Here is a 13,116-nt window from a genome sequence, read left to right on the forward strand (position 1 = left end):
GCGTATGCACAGTAGCTGTGAAAAGCCGTCTGGGGTGCGGACATTGCGGTATCCCTGGACAGGTAAGCATCCTAATATTAAAAGTCAACAGCTACAGTATTTGTAGTTGTTGACTTTAAATTTTTGGAGGGGGGGCTGGAGCTCCGCTTTAAGTCTGTTTGTCTACAAATATCATCTTCAGCTGCCTATTTTATCTTAGCTGCTTATTTAAAGTGCTTCCTGTGTTTAGGTTCAGTGGAGCAAGGTGCCACCATTTACCAGCAATTTATTTGTGGACACCCAACTGTTGCACCTGGCTTTACAATTTAAAAAATTCTTCCATTAAACATTTTTTTTAAATGTTGCCTGAAAGTGTGCGGTACATTGAGCCACCCCCAGAATCATTGTAGAAATGTCAGCTGTTGGTTGCATTCAAGTTGGTTGGATGTGCATGTTTATCTCATTCTTTTTACAGGTAACAGCTAGCTGCTCGACAACAGACATATGTGGGACCTCATGAGTCCTGGTTTCTGTGGCTACTTTTAATTACACTAACTTTATTCTCTGAAGGCCACTGCCATAAGGGGGGGGGGGGGGTGGAAAAGCACCTTGACCCCATGTTGATGAGGACAAGGGCCTCTTCCTCACAACCCTGGCCTGGTGGTACCCTTACTCATTCACCAAAAAAATTATTAGTGTAAATAAAAACAGCACACAGTTTTTGACAATCCATTGATTAAAAAAAAAAAAAAAAATGTCCCTGTATGTAGATCCAACGTAAATCATCACAATGAATGCCACCTGCATGAAATAAAAAAAAGACCGATTCCGCCAACTGATGTGCTGCTTCCTACTGATGCTTAAGTAAATAAGAGGGTGGGGTCAATTACATCACAAGGGGTGGAGCCCCCCCCGGTGGCAAAGCATGTTGAGGGCATATGGCCTGGTATTGTTCTGATGCTCACGTACCCATTGGAGGCACTTTTGCCTGTGCACACGGGTCAGCGTGGTGACCTGATCTGACGAATTTATGTTTTCTTTTCCATCATGTGGATAGCTGGATGTATTTGTGTCACTCACCTGGGGAAGAGATGGCACCAGGATGTACTATGGGAAGAAGGCAGTGATCTGCTACTGATAGCTTGGTGCCAGATACCACACATACCTTCAGAGGCTCATGTCTCCAAAGATGAGGGCTGATTTGGTGCAAAAAGGGGGACCAACTTAACCACTTGCCAACCGCGCACCGCCGAAATACGTCCACAAGGTGGCTCTCCTAGGCGAGAGCACGTAATATGACGTCCTGTCTATCTGCCGCCACTAGGGGCGCGCGCACGCCCCCCGCTCGCCCCCGACTCCCGTGCGTGTGCCCGGCGGGCGCGATCGCCGCCGGGCACACGCGAACGCTCGGTACAGAGCGGGGAACGGGAGCTGTGTGTGTAAACACACAGCTCTCGTTCCTGTCAGCAGGGGAAATGCTGATCTTCGGTTCATACAATGTATGAACCGAGGATCAGTGTTTCCCCTAGTGAGGCCCCACAGTAAGAACACACCCAGGCATACTTAACCCCTTCCCCGCCCCCTAGTGTTAACCCCTTCACTGCCATTGGCATTTTTATAGTAATCCAATGCATTTTTATAGCACTGATCGCTATAAAAATGCCAATGGTCCCAAAAATGTGTCAAAAATTTCCGAAGTGTCCGCCATAATGTCGCAATACCGAAAAAAAATCGCTGATCGCCGCCATTACTAGTAAAAAAAAAATATTAATAAAAATGCCATAAAAATACCCCCTATTTTGTAAACGCTATAACTTTTGCGCAAACCAATCAATAAACGCTTATTGCGATTTTTTTTTTACGAAAAATATGTAGAAGAATACGTATCGGGCTAAACTGAGGGAAAAAAATGTTTTTTTATATATTTTTGGGGGATATTTATTACAGCAAAAAGTAAAAAATATTCATTTTTTTCAAAATTGTCGTTCTATTTTTGTTTATAGCGCAAAAAATAAAAAACGCAGAGGTGATCAAATACCACCAAAAGAAAGCTCTATTTGTGGGGAAAAAAAGGACGCCAATTTTGTTTGGGAGCCACGTCGCACGACCGCGCAATTGTCTGTTAAAGCGACGCAGTCCCGCATCGCAAAAAGTACTCTGGTCTTTGGGCAGCAATATGGTCCGGGGGGTAAGTGGTTAATATTAAGTTGCTGATTTGTGTGTGTGCATACAGTGTATATATATATATATATAAACAGTTGTGCTCATAAGTTTACATACCCTGGCAGAATTTATGATTTCTTGGCCATTTTTCAGAGAATATGAATGATAACCCTGATGTAAAGCGCTGCGCAAACTGTTGGCGCTATATAAATCCTGTATAATAATAATAATAATAACACAGAAACTTTTCTTTCACTCATGGTTAGTGTTTGACTGAAGCCATTTATTATCAATCAACAGTGTTTACTCTTTTTAAATCATAATGGCAACAGAAACTACCCAAATGACCCTGATCAAAAGTTTACATACCCCCGTTCTTAATACCGTGTATTGCCCCCTTTAACATCAACGATAGCGTGAAGTCTTTTGTGGTATTTGTGGATGAGGCTCTTTATCTTCTCAGATGATAAAGCTGCCCATTACTCTTGGCAAAAAACTCCAATTCCTATACATTCTTGGGCTGTCTTGCATTAACTGAACGTTTGAGATCTCCCCAGAGTGGCTCAATGATATTGAGGTTAGGAGACTAAGATGGCCACTCCAGAACCTTCACTTTATTCTTCTGTAGCCAATGACAGGTCAACTTGGCCTTGTGTTTTGGATCTTTGTCATGTTGGGATGTCCAAGTATGTCCCATGCGCAGCTTCCTGGCTGATGAATGCAAATGTCCCTCCAGTATTTTTTAATAAAATTGATAGCAAGATGAATGCAGTATGTTGACCAAATTTCCTGTGCCTTTGTAGCTCACACATCCCCAAAACATCAGCGATCCACCTCCGTGTTTCACAGTAGGAATGCATACCTCCCAGCGTTTTAAGATTGGAATGAGGGACACCTATCACCAAAAGTATTTAGGAATAGGACACACCCCTTCCCAAGCCCACTTAAAGGAGAATTGTACAAAAAAAAGATTAGTTAAACCCACAAGTGCTTTTTTTACCACTACTATTCCTTTTTTTTGGCTTCTGGAATTTACAAATGCAGTCATTTAGAAATCAGATGAAAGGCATGGTGTTGGAAAACACTTTTTGATAGATAAAAAGTGCATTTTATATACATTTATATTGATCAGGCCAAAATGAGGGACAAATGATGAGGAATGAGGGACATGTCTCCAAATCAGGGACAGTCCCTTGAAATCAGGGACAGTTGGGAGCTATGGGAATGGTGTACCTATCATCATAGGCCTTGCTGACTCCTCTTCAAATGTAGCGTTTATAGTTGTGGCCAAAAAGCTAAATGTTGGTCTCATCACTCCAAATGACTTTGTGCCAGAAGGTTTGAGGATTGTCTCTGTGCTGCTTGGTGTATTGTAAGCTGGGTACTTTATGGCATTCGCGTAGTAATGGCTTTCTTCTGGTGACTCGACCATGCAGGCCATCTTTCTTCAAGTGCCTCCTTATCACAAAAAACATCAAGCTGTCATTCATTGGTGTGCATTAGGGTGTGCACCCCAGAGCACAAACACAAACAGTTTTTTATTTTATTATTTTTTACAATTTTCTTTTTGTCATTTTTTTTATTTTATTATTTTTTTAAATTTTCTTTTTGAATTTTTTATTTTTTTTTATCTGTATTTGTTTTTTAGGAGCCCCTATGGGGAACTTGGTGAAATATCAAGGGTCTAAATAGACCCATGATGTCTCACAAACAAACACACTTTACTATGCTTTAGTTAATAATGAACACAGGAGCAATCAGTACAGATCACTCACTGTGTTCATCCAAAAAAAGAAAGAGGTACATTAAATATTTACCAGCCCCTTCCCCCGCTCTCCATCCTGAAACATTCCCCCGCAACAGCTTGTGGGACAGGAGAGAAGGGAAGCTGGCAACACTGCAGGGAGGAGACAGGGGGCGCCAGGAAGCAGAGGGAATCAGCACTGCATGGGGTGATTAGGGTGTGCCCACTGCCCAGGCAATACACAGTATTAAAGGGGTTGTAAAGACAAAAATATTTTCCTCTTAAATTAAAGTCTGACAGTAGCTGATAAAGTAAAATGTAATGTTTTTATTATAACTAGTTTGATACCTGTTGAAATCGAGCCGTTTTATTCACCTCCGTCACTCCTGAATCATTATTCTCACTGACTTCCTGGTTTGCGGTGCGCATTCATTCATGCTACATCACGGCCTAATGGGAACTAGAGTTCCCATTAGTCTTAGCCTCTATGCCTGTGAGGGATAAGAGAGCATCTTCATGCAGGGCTGTAGTCATAGGGAGGGGGTGAGCACATTCTGCTTTCCACCATGCAAAACGGCTCAGATGCTGGTGGAAAGCAAGAAGAGGAGAGACAGGAAATGGCATTTTCAAACCTGGATTACTGTATTTTGGAGGTCAAAAGGAAAAACGAGGTAAGTGATATTTAAAGCGGAGTTCCACCCTGAAGTGGAACTCACGCTGATCGGAACCCCCCCCCCCCCCCCCCGTGTCACATTTGACACCTTTCAGGGGGAGGGGGTGCAGATACCTGTCTAAAGACAGGTATTTGCAGAATATATAAAAGAGGGGGAACCAATGCGCAAAACCACAACTAACCAAGGGCAATAACGCTAATAATCAACAAATAAATAAAATTGTGGGCAATAATAAAAGCAGCAGCCACTACTAAAAAGTGCACCCACTTCCGGCCACAACAGTTTCGGGTTTACTGCGGGCAGAACGTCACCTCCCGTCCTCCCCCCGTTGTGCTCTGGGAACACTTGGCTCCCAGAGCACAGCGGGAGCCAATCAGCGGCGCAGCGCAACTCGCGCATGCGCCGTAGGGAACCTGTTAGTGAAGCCGGAGCGCTTCACTTCCTGGTTCCCTCACTGAGGATGGCGGGGGGAGCAGCAGAGTGACGAGTGATCGTTCGTCCTCTGCTGCGGACGGCGCTGGACTCCAGGACAGGTAAGAGCCGGTTCACACAGGGGCGGCACGACTTCGGGGGCGACTCAGCCAGGCGACATGAAGACGACATCTAAGGCGACTTGCAAAATGACTTCTGTATAGAAGTCAATGCAGGTCGCCCCCGAAGTAGTACAAGAACCTTTTTCCAAGTCGGAGCGACTTGCGTCGCTCCTATTAGAACGGTTCTATTCACTAGAATGGGACGCGACTTAGGCGGCTGCGTCGCCTGACGAGTCGCCCCAGTGTGAACCGGGTCTAAGTGTCCTAATATTAAATGTCAGCAGCTGCAGTATTTGTAGCTGCTGGCTTTTAATATTTTTTTTTTCGTGGCACATCCGCTTTAAGTGCTCTAGCTTACAGCAATCAATTGATCATATAAAATACGAACCTTTAGTGTTCCTTTAAGAACTGGGGTATGTAAACTTTTGATCAGGGCCATTTATCTAGTTACTGTTCTCATTATGATGTAAAAAGAGTAAACACAGTTGATATATAATAAATGGCTTCAGCCAAACACTAACCATGAGTGAAAGAAATGTTTCTGTGTTATCATATTCTCTGAAAAATGGCCAAGAAATGACAAATTCTGCCAGGGTATGTAAACTTACAAGCACCACTGTATAGATAGTAATAAAGATGTAATAAAGATGTAATGATGAGGGCGCAGTGTGTGAGCCCAGTATGAATACACATATCTATCCATACACTACAATGGCTTACAGTATCACACATCTCCTTCCAGCAGGCAGCAGCTGTCACATTCCCGCCCCTTTACACCCTCACATCTGCTTCCCGCCTCTCAGCGCTGATTGGTCAACCCGTGTCCCGTATCCGAGCGGTGACGTCCTTCAGTGACACCCAGCTGTCCTCTGAGCGCCAAAACTCAAACTCAGAACGAGCGGGAGACATAGAAGGCGCGCTGTGTGATCTGTGTGAGCGGGTATTGTGTGTTCTCCGGAGACCATGGCCACCCCACCTAAGAGAATATGTACCGACTCCCCGCCTTCACCTACCTCATCCACCTCCTCTCCGGGGAAAAAGAGCAAGATCAAGAGGATCTCCATAGAGGGCAATATCGGTAAGTGTACACACCGTGCTGAGTACTTATAGTCTGTATACACTGTCACTATATTGTTGTCATATACAGCTCCTTGCCATCCGGGACTTTCCCGCCAAAAGGATGTCATCTTCCTGCAGGGACTGAATAATGGCAGGTGTCCTCTCTGCTGGAACAATGGACACTTTGTGCTGATCCGTGCTCTTCCCTCCATCCTTCTCTATGTCTGATGATCCCTACTTATCCCTCCGTCCTTCTCTATGTCTGACGATCCCTACTTATCCCTCCGTCCTTCTCTATGTCTGACGATCCCTACTTATCCCTCCGTCCTTCTCTATGTCTGACGATCCCTACTTATCCCTCCGTCCTTCTCTATATATCTGACGGTCCCTCCGTCCTTCTCTATATATCTGACGGTCCCTCCGTCCTTCTCTATGTGTCTGACGGTCCCTCCGTCCTTCTCTATATATCTGACGGTCCCTCCGTCCTTCTCTATATATCTGACGGTCCCTCCGTCCTTCTCTATGTGTCTGACGGTCCCTCCGTCCTTCTCTATGTGTCTGACGGTCCCTCCGTCCTTCTCTATGTGTCTGACGGTCCCTCCGTCCTTCTCTATGTGTCTGACGGTCCCTCCGTCCTTCTCTATGTGTCTGACGGTCCCTCCGTCCTTCTCTATGTGTCTGACGGTCCCTCCGTCCTTCTCTATGTGTCTGACGGTCCCTCCGTCCTTCTCTATGTGTCTGACGGTCCCTCCGTCCTTCTCTATGTGTCTGAGGGTCCCTCCGTCCTTCTCTATGTGTCTGAGGGTCCCTCCGTCCTTCTCTATGTCTGACGGTCCCTCCATCCTTCTCTATGTGTCTGACGGTCCCTCCATCCTTCTCTATGTGTCTGACGGTCCCTCCGTCCTTCTCTATGTGTCTGACGGTCCCTCCGTCCTTCTCTATGTGTCTGACGGTCCCTCCGTCCTTCTCTATGTCTGACGATCCCTACTTATCCCTCCGTCCTTCTCTATGTCTGACGATCCCTACTTATCCCTCCGTCCTTCTCTATGTCTGACGATCCCTACTTATCCCTCCGTCCTTCTCTATGTCTGACGATCCCTACTTATCCCTCCGTCCTTCTCCATGTCTGACGATCCCTACTTATCCCTCCGTCCTTCTCTATGTCTGACGATCCCTACTTATCCCTCCGTCCTTCTCTATGTCTGATGATCCCTACTTATCCCTCCATCCTTCTCTATGTCTGATGATCCCTACTTATCCCTCCATCCTTCTCTATGTCTGATGATCCCTACTTATCCATCCATTCTTTCCTATGTCTGATTATCCCTACTTATCCATCCATTCTTTCCTATGTCTGTCTGATGATCCCTACTTATCCCTCCATCCTTCTCTATGTCTGATGATCCCTACTTATCCCTCCATCCTTCTCTATGTCTGATGATCCCTACTTATCCCTCCATCCTTCTCTATGTCTGATGATCCCTACTTATCCATCCATTCTTTCCTATGTCTGATTATCCCTACTTATCCATCCATTCTTTCCTATGTCTGTCTGATGATCCCTACTTATCCCTCCATCCTTCTCTATGTCTGATGATCCCTACTTATCCCTCCGTCCTTCTATGTCTGATGATCCCTACTTATCCCTCCATCCTTCTCTATGTCTGATGATCCCTACTTATCCCTCCGTCCTTCTCTATGTGTCTGACGGTCCCTCCATCCTTCTCTATATGTCTGACGGTCCCTCCGTCCTTCTCTATATATCTGAGGGTCTCTCCGTCCTTCTCTATATATCTGACGGTCCCTCCGTCCTTCTCTATGTGTCTGACGGTCCCTCCGTCCTTCTCTATGTCTGACGGTCCCTCCGTCCTTCTCTATGTGTCTGAGGGTCCCTCCGTCCTTCTCTATGTGTCTGACGGTCCCTCCGTCCTTCTCTATGTGTCTGAGGGTCCCTCCGTCCTTCTCTATGTCTGACGGTCCCTCCGTCCTTCTCTATGTGTCTGAGGGTCCCTCCGTCCTTCTCTATGTGTCTGAGGGTCCCTCCGTCCTTCTCTATGTCTGACGGTCCCTCCATCCTTCTCTATGTGTCTGACGGTCCCTCCGTCCTTCTCTATTTGTCTGACGGTCCCTCCGTCCTTCTCTATGTCTGACGGTCCCTCCATCCTTCTCTATGTGTCTGACGGTCCCTCCGTCCTTCTCTATTTGTCTGACGGTCCCTCCGTCCTTCTCTATGTCTGACGGTCCCTCCGTCCTTCTCTATGTGTCTGACGGTCCCTCCGTCCTTCTCTATGTGTCTGACGGTCCCTCCGTCCTTCTCTATTTGTCTGACGGTCCCTCCGTCCTTCTCTATGTGTCTGACGGTCCCTCCGTCCTTCTCTATTTGTCTGACGGTCCCTCCGTCCTTCTCTATTTGTCTGACGGTCCCTCCGTCCTTCTCTATGTCTGACGGTCCCTCCGTCCTTCTCTATGTGTCTGACGGTCCCTCCGTCCTTCTCTATGTGTCTGACGGTCCCTCCGTCCTTCTCTATGTGTCTGAGGGTCCCTCCGTCCTTCTCTATGTCTGACGGTCCCTCCGTCCTTCTCTATGTGTCTGACGGTCCCTCCGTCCTTCTCTATGTGTCTGACGGTCCCTCCGTCCTTCTCTATGTGTCTGACGGTCCCTCCGTCCTTCTCTATGTGTCTGACGGTCCCTCCGTCCTTCTCTATGTGTCTGACGGTCCCTCCGTCCTTCTCTATGTGTCTGACGGTCCCTCCGTCCTTCTCTATGTGTCTGACGGTCCCTCCGTCCTTCTCTATGTGTCTGACGGTCCCTCCGTCCTTCTCTATGTGTCTGACGGTCCCTCCGTCCTTCTCTATGTGTCTGACGGTCCCTCCGTCCTTCTCTATGTGTCTGACGGTCCCTCCGTCCTTCTCTATGTGTCTGACGGTGCCTCCGTCCTTCTCTATGTGTCTGACGGTCCCTCCGTCCTTCTCTATGTGTCTGACGGTCCCTCCGTCCTTCTCTATGTGTCTGACGGTCCCTCCGTCCTTCTCTATGTGTCTGACGGTCCCTCCGTCCTTCTCTATGTGTCTGACGGTCCCTCCGTCCTTCTCTATGTGTCTGACGGTCCCTCCGTCCTTCTCTATGTGTCTGACGGTCCCTCCGTCCTTCTCTATGTGTCTGACGGTCCCTCCGTCCTTCTCTATGTGTCTGACGGTCCCTCCGTCCTTCTCTATGTGTCTGACGGTCCCTCCGTCCTTCTCTATGTGTCTGACGGTCCCTCCGTCCTTCTCTATGTGTCTGACGGTCCCTCCGTCCTTCTCTATGTGTCTGACGGTCCCTCTGTCCTTCTCTATGTGTCTGACGGTCCCTCCGTCCTTCTCTATGTGTCTGACGGTCCCTCCGTCCTTCTCTATGTGTCTGACGGTCCCTCCGTCCTTCTCTATTTGTCTGACGGTCCCTCCGTCCTTCTCTATGTCTGACGGTCCCTCCGTCCTTCTCTATGTGTCTGACGGTCCCTCCGTCCTTCTCTATGTGTCTGACGGTCCCTCCGTCCTTCTCTATGTGTCTGACGGTCCCTCCGTCCTTCTCTATGTGTCTGACGGTCCCTCCGTCCTTCTCTATGTGTCTGACGGTCCCTCCGTCCTTCTCTATGTGTCTGACGGTCCCTCCGTCCTTCTCTATGTGTCTGACGGTCCCTCCGTCCTTCTCTATTTGTCTGACGGTCCCTCCGTCCTTCTCTATGTGTCTGACGGTCCCTCCGTCCTTCTCTATGTGTCTGACGGTCCCTCCGTCCTTCTCTATGTGTCTGAGGGTCCCTCCGTCCTTCTCTATGTCTGACGGTCCCTCCGTCCTTCTCTATGTGTCTGACGGTCCCTCCGTCCTTCTCTATGTGTCTGACGGTCCCTCCGTCCTTCTCTATGTGTCTGACGGTCCCTCCGTCCTTCTCTATGTCTGACGGTCCCTCCGTCCTTCTCTATGTGTCTGAGGGTCCCTCCGTCCTTCTCTATGTGTCTGAGGGTCCCTCCGTCCTTCTCTATGTGTCTGAGGGTCCCTCCGTCCTTCTCTATGTGTCTGACGGTCCCTCCGTCCTTCTCTATGTGTCTGACGGTCCCTCCGTCCTTCTCTATGTGTCTGACGGTCCCTCCGTCCTTCTCTATGTGTCTGACGGTCCCTCCGTCCTTCTCTATGTGTCTGACGGTCCCTCCGTCCTTCTCTATGTGTCTGACGGTCCCTCCGTCCTTCTCTATGTGTCTGACGGTCCCTCCATCCTTCTCTATGTGTCTGACGGTCCCTCCGTCCTTCTCTATGTGTCTGACGGTCCCTCTGTCCTTCTCTATGTCTGACGGTCCCTCCGTCCTTCTCTATGTGTCTGAGGGTCCCTCCGTCCTTCTCTATGTCTGACGGTCCCTCCGTCCTTCTCTATGTGTCTGAGGGTCCCTCCGTCCTTCTCTATGTGTCTGAGGGTCCCTCCGTCCTTCTCTATGTCTGACGGTCCCTCCGTCCTTCTCTATGTGTCTGACGGTCCCTCCGTCCTTCTCTATTTGTCTGACGGTCCCTCCGTCCTTCTCTATTTGTCTGACGGTCCCTCCGTCCTTCTCTATTTGTCTGACGGTCCCTCCGTCCTTCTCTATGTGTCTGACGGTCCCTCCGTCCTTCTCTATGTGTCTGACGGTCCCTCCGTCCTTCTCTATGTGTCTGACGGTCCCTCCGTCCTTCTCTATGTGTCTGACGGTCCCTCCGTCCTTCTCTATGTGTCTGACGGTCCCTCCGTCCTTCTCTATGTGTCTGACGGTCCCTCCGTCCTTCTCTATGTGTCTGACGGTCCCTCCGTCCTTCTCTATGTGTCTGAGGGTCCCTCCGTCCTTCTCTATGTCTGACGGTCCCTCCGTCCTTCTCTATGTCTGACGGTCCCTCCGTCCTTCTCTATGTGTCTGACGGTCCCTCCGTCCTTCTCTATGTGTCTGACGGTCCCTCCGTCCTTCTCTATGTGTCTGACGGTCCCTCCGTCCTTCTCTATGTGTCTGACGGTCCCTCCGTCCTTCTCTATGTGTCTGACGGTCCCTCCGTCCTTCTCTATGTTTGATGATCCCTACTTATCCCTCTATCCTTCTCTATGAACATAGCTCCACTGCAAGGGATGTGTTTTCCTAGAGTTCATCTTTAGAAAAACCCACTTTATATCATTTAATTCTTACTCCCCTCCTCTCTAACAATTAGATTTTTTTTTTTTTTATGTATGTATTTTAAATACCTTTTGGACACACCTCCTCACTCTCAGTATTCTGTAGGCAAGAATTACATATTCAGCTGCTCACTGCCACCTGGAATACCCATTCAATGCGTCCCAGTAGGCCACAGATTACTCAGTGGTACATCATTGCTGTGTCTCTGGTTTGTACAGTTGGCCCCCCGATGATGTGCCACAGCAGATGTCTGTCATCAGGGGGCTGGCTGCAAGGACTTGGAAGAGACTGCCACCTCCCAATGTTGGGAAAGAAGATGGTGTAGGACCGGGTGAGCAGGGCCGGTGCTACCACTAGGCAAAGTAGGCAGCCGCCTAGGGTGCACTGCTGCCTAGGGCGCCCCGCCAATGGTGTTCCTTTTCTCTGCAGCAAGCAACTAAGTCTCAGCATCAGCAGGCAGCCGCCGCTCCGTTTACACATATAGCTAGATTCAGGTAGGGCGTCCTAACTTTGCGGCGGTGTAGCGTATCGCGTTTACACTACGCCGCCGTAAGTTAGCGAGGCAAGTACATGATTCACAAAGTACTTGCCTGCTAAGTTACTGCGGCGTAGCGTAAATCGGGTGGGCGTAATGGCGCCTAATTCAAATTTAGCTGAGAGGGCGTGTTTTATGTTAATGGGGCTTGACCTGACGTGATTGACGTTTTATTGGAACGGCGCATGCGCCGTCCGCCTACATATCCCAGTGTGCATTGCAGCAACGTACGCCGCACGGGCCTATTGGTTTCAACGTGGACGTAAATGACGTAAATCCCTATTCACGGACGACTTACGCAAACAACGTAAAATTTTCGAATTTCAAAGCGGGACTGGCGGCCATACTTTAACATTACTATTCCAACTATTTGATGGAATATCTTTAGGCCTGCTAATGCGTTACGTAAACTGCGTATCTGTACTGCGTCGGCCGGGTGTACGTTCGTGAATAGGCGTATCTAGTGATTTACATATTCTACGCCGACCGCAATGGAAGCGCCACCTAGCGGCCAGCCTAAATACTGCACCCTAAGATAGGACGGCGTAAGCCGTCGTATCTTAGATAGGTTTAAGTGTATCTCTGTTTGAGAATACACTTAAACTTAGGTCGGCGCAGATTCCGAGTTACGTCCGCGTATCTACTGATACACCGACCTAACTCTATGTGAATCTAGCTAATAGTGTCAGAAAAGGCGGAGGACTGTGTCTGTGTCCTGACTCCCAAATGAATGGAAGTAAGCAAACATTCATTGATGGTGAGGCTGCATTGGATGGGCGCGGGTGAGGCCGCATTCAATGGGCACTTTATTAAAAAAGGTGGTATATAAATGGGCAGGGCAAAGGGAGTGGAGCTGAAGGGGGGTGGCAAAATTAGGTTTTGCCTAGGGTGTCAAAAATCTTTGCACCAGCCTTGCCGGTGAGCAGCATTGGATCAATGGTGGGGGGGGGGGGGGGTCATCTTTAATATGAACAAAGGAGAAAGTAAGGGCCAGATTCACAAAAGGGATACGACGGCGTTTCTCCTGATACGCCATTGTATCCCTGTTTCTATCTATGCGACTGATTCATAGAATCAGTTACGCATAGATAGCCATAAGATCCGGTGTAATTGTTTTACACTGTCGGATCTTAAGATGCAATACCGCGGCCGCCGCTGGGGGGAGTTTGCGTCGTAAACCAGCGTCGCGTATGCAAATTAGGAGTTACGGCGATTCCCGACGGTTTTTCGCGTTCGCTACGTTGCTGCTAGTCTAGTTTCCCG

The 13,116-nt window shown here is 48.5% G+C and overlaps 1 protein-coding gene across 1 annotated transcript in view; it reads left to right on the forward strand.

Annotated features, from left to right (window-relative positions):
- Positions 1-5,951: 5,951 nt before the first annotated feature.
- DCK (deoxycytidine kinase) overlaps positions 5,952-13,116 on the forward strand; it is a 37,633-nt gene continuing 30,468 nt past the window's right edge. The window contains exon 1 of the mRNA XM_040326046.1: positions 5,952-6,171. Within this exon, the coding sequence (XP_040181980.1) occupies positions 6,057-6,171 (115 nt within the window). The 5' untranslated portion in view covers positions 5,952-6,056. The remainder of the gene's footprint in view (positions 6,172-13,116) is intronic.

This window comes from Rana temporaria, chromosome 1 (genome assembly GCF_905171775.1).
Source record: "Rana temporaria chromosome 1, aRanTem1.1, whole genome shotgun sequence".
NCBI classification, from domain to species: Eukaryota; Metazoa; Chordata; class Amphibia; order Anura; family Ranidae; genus Rana; species Rana temporaria.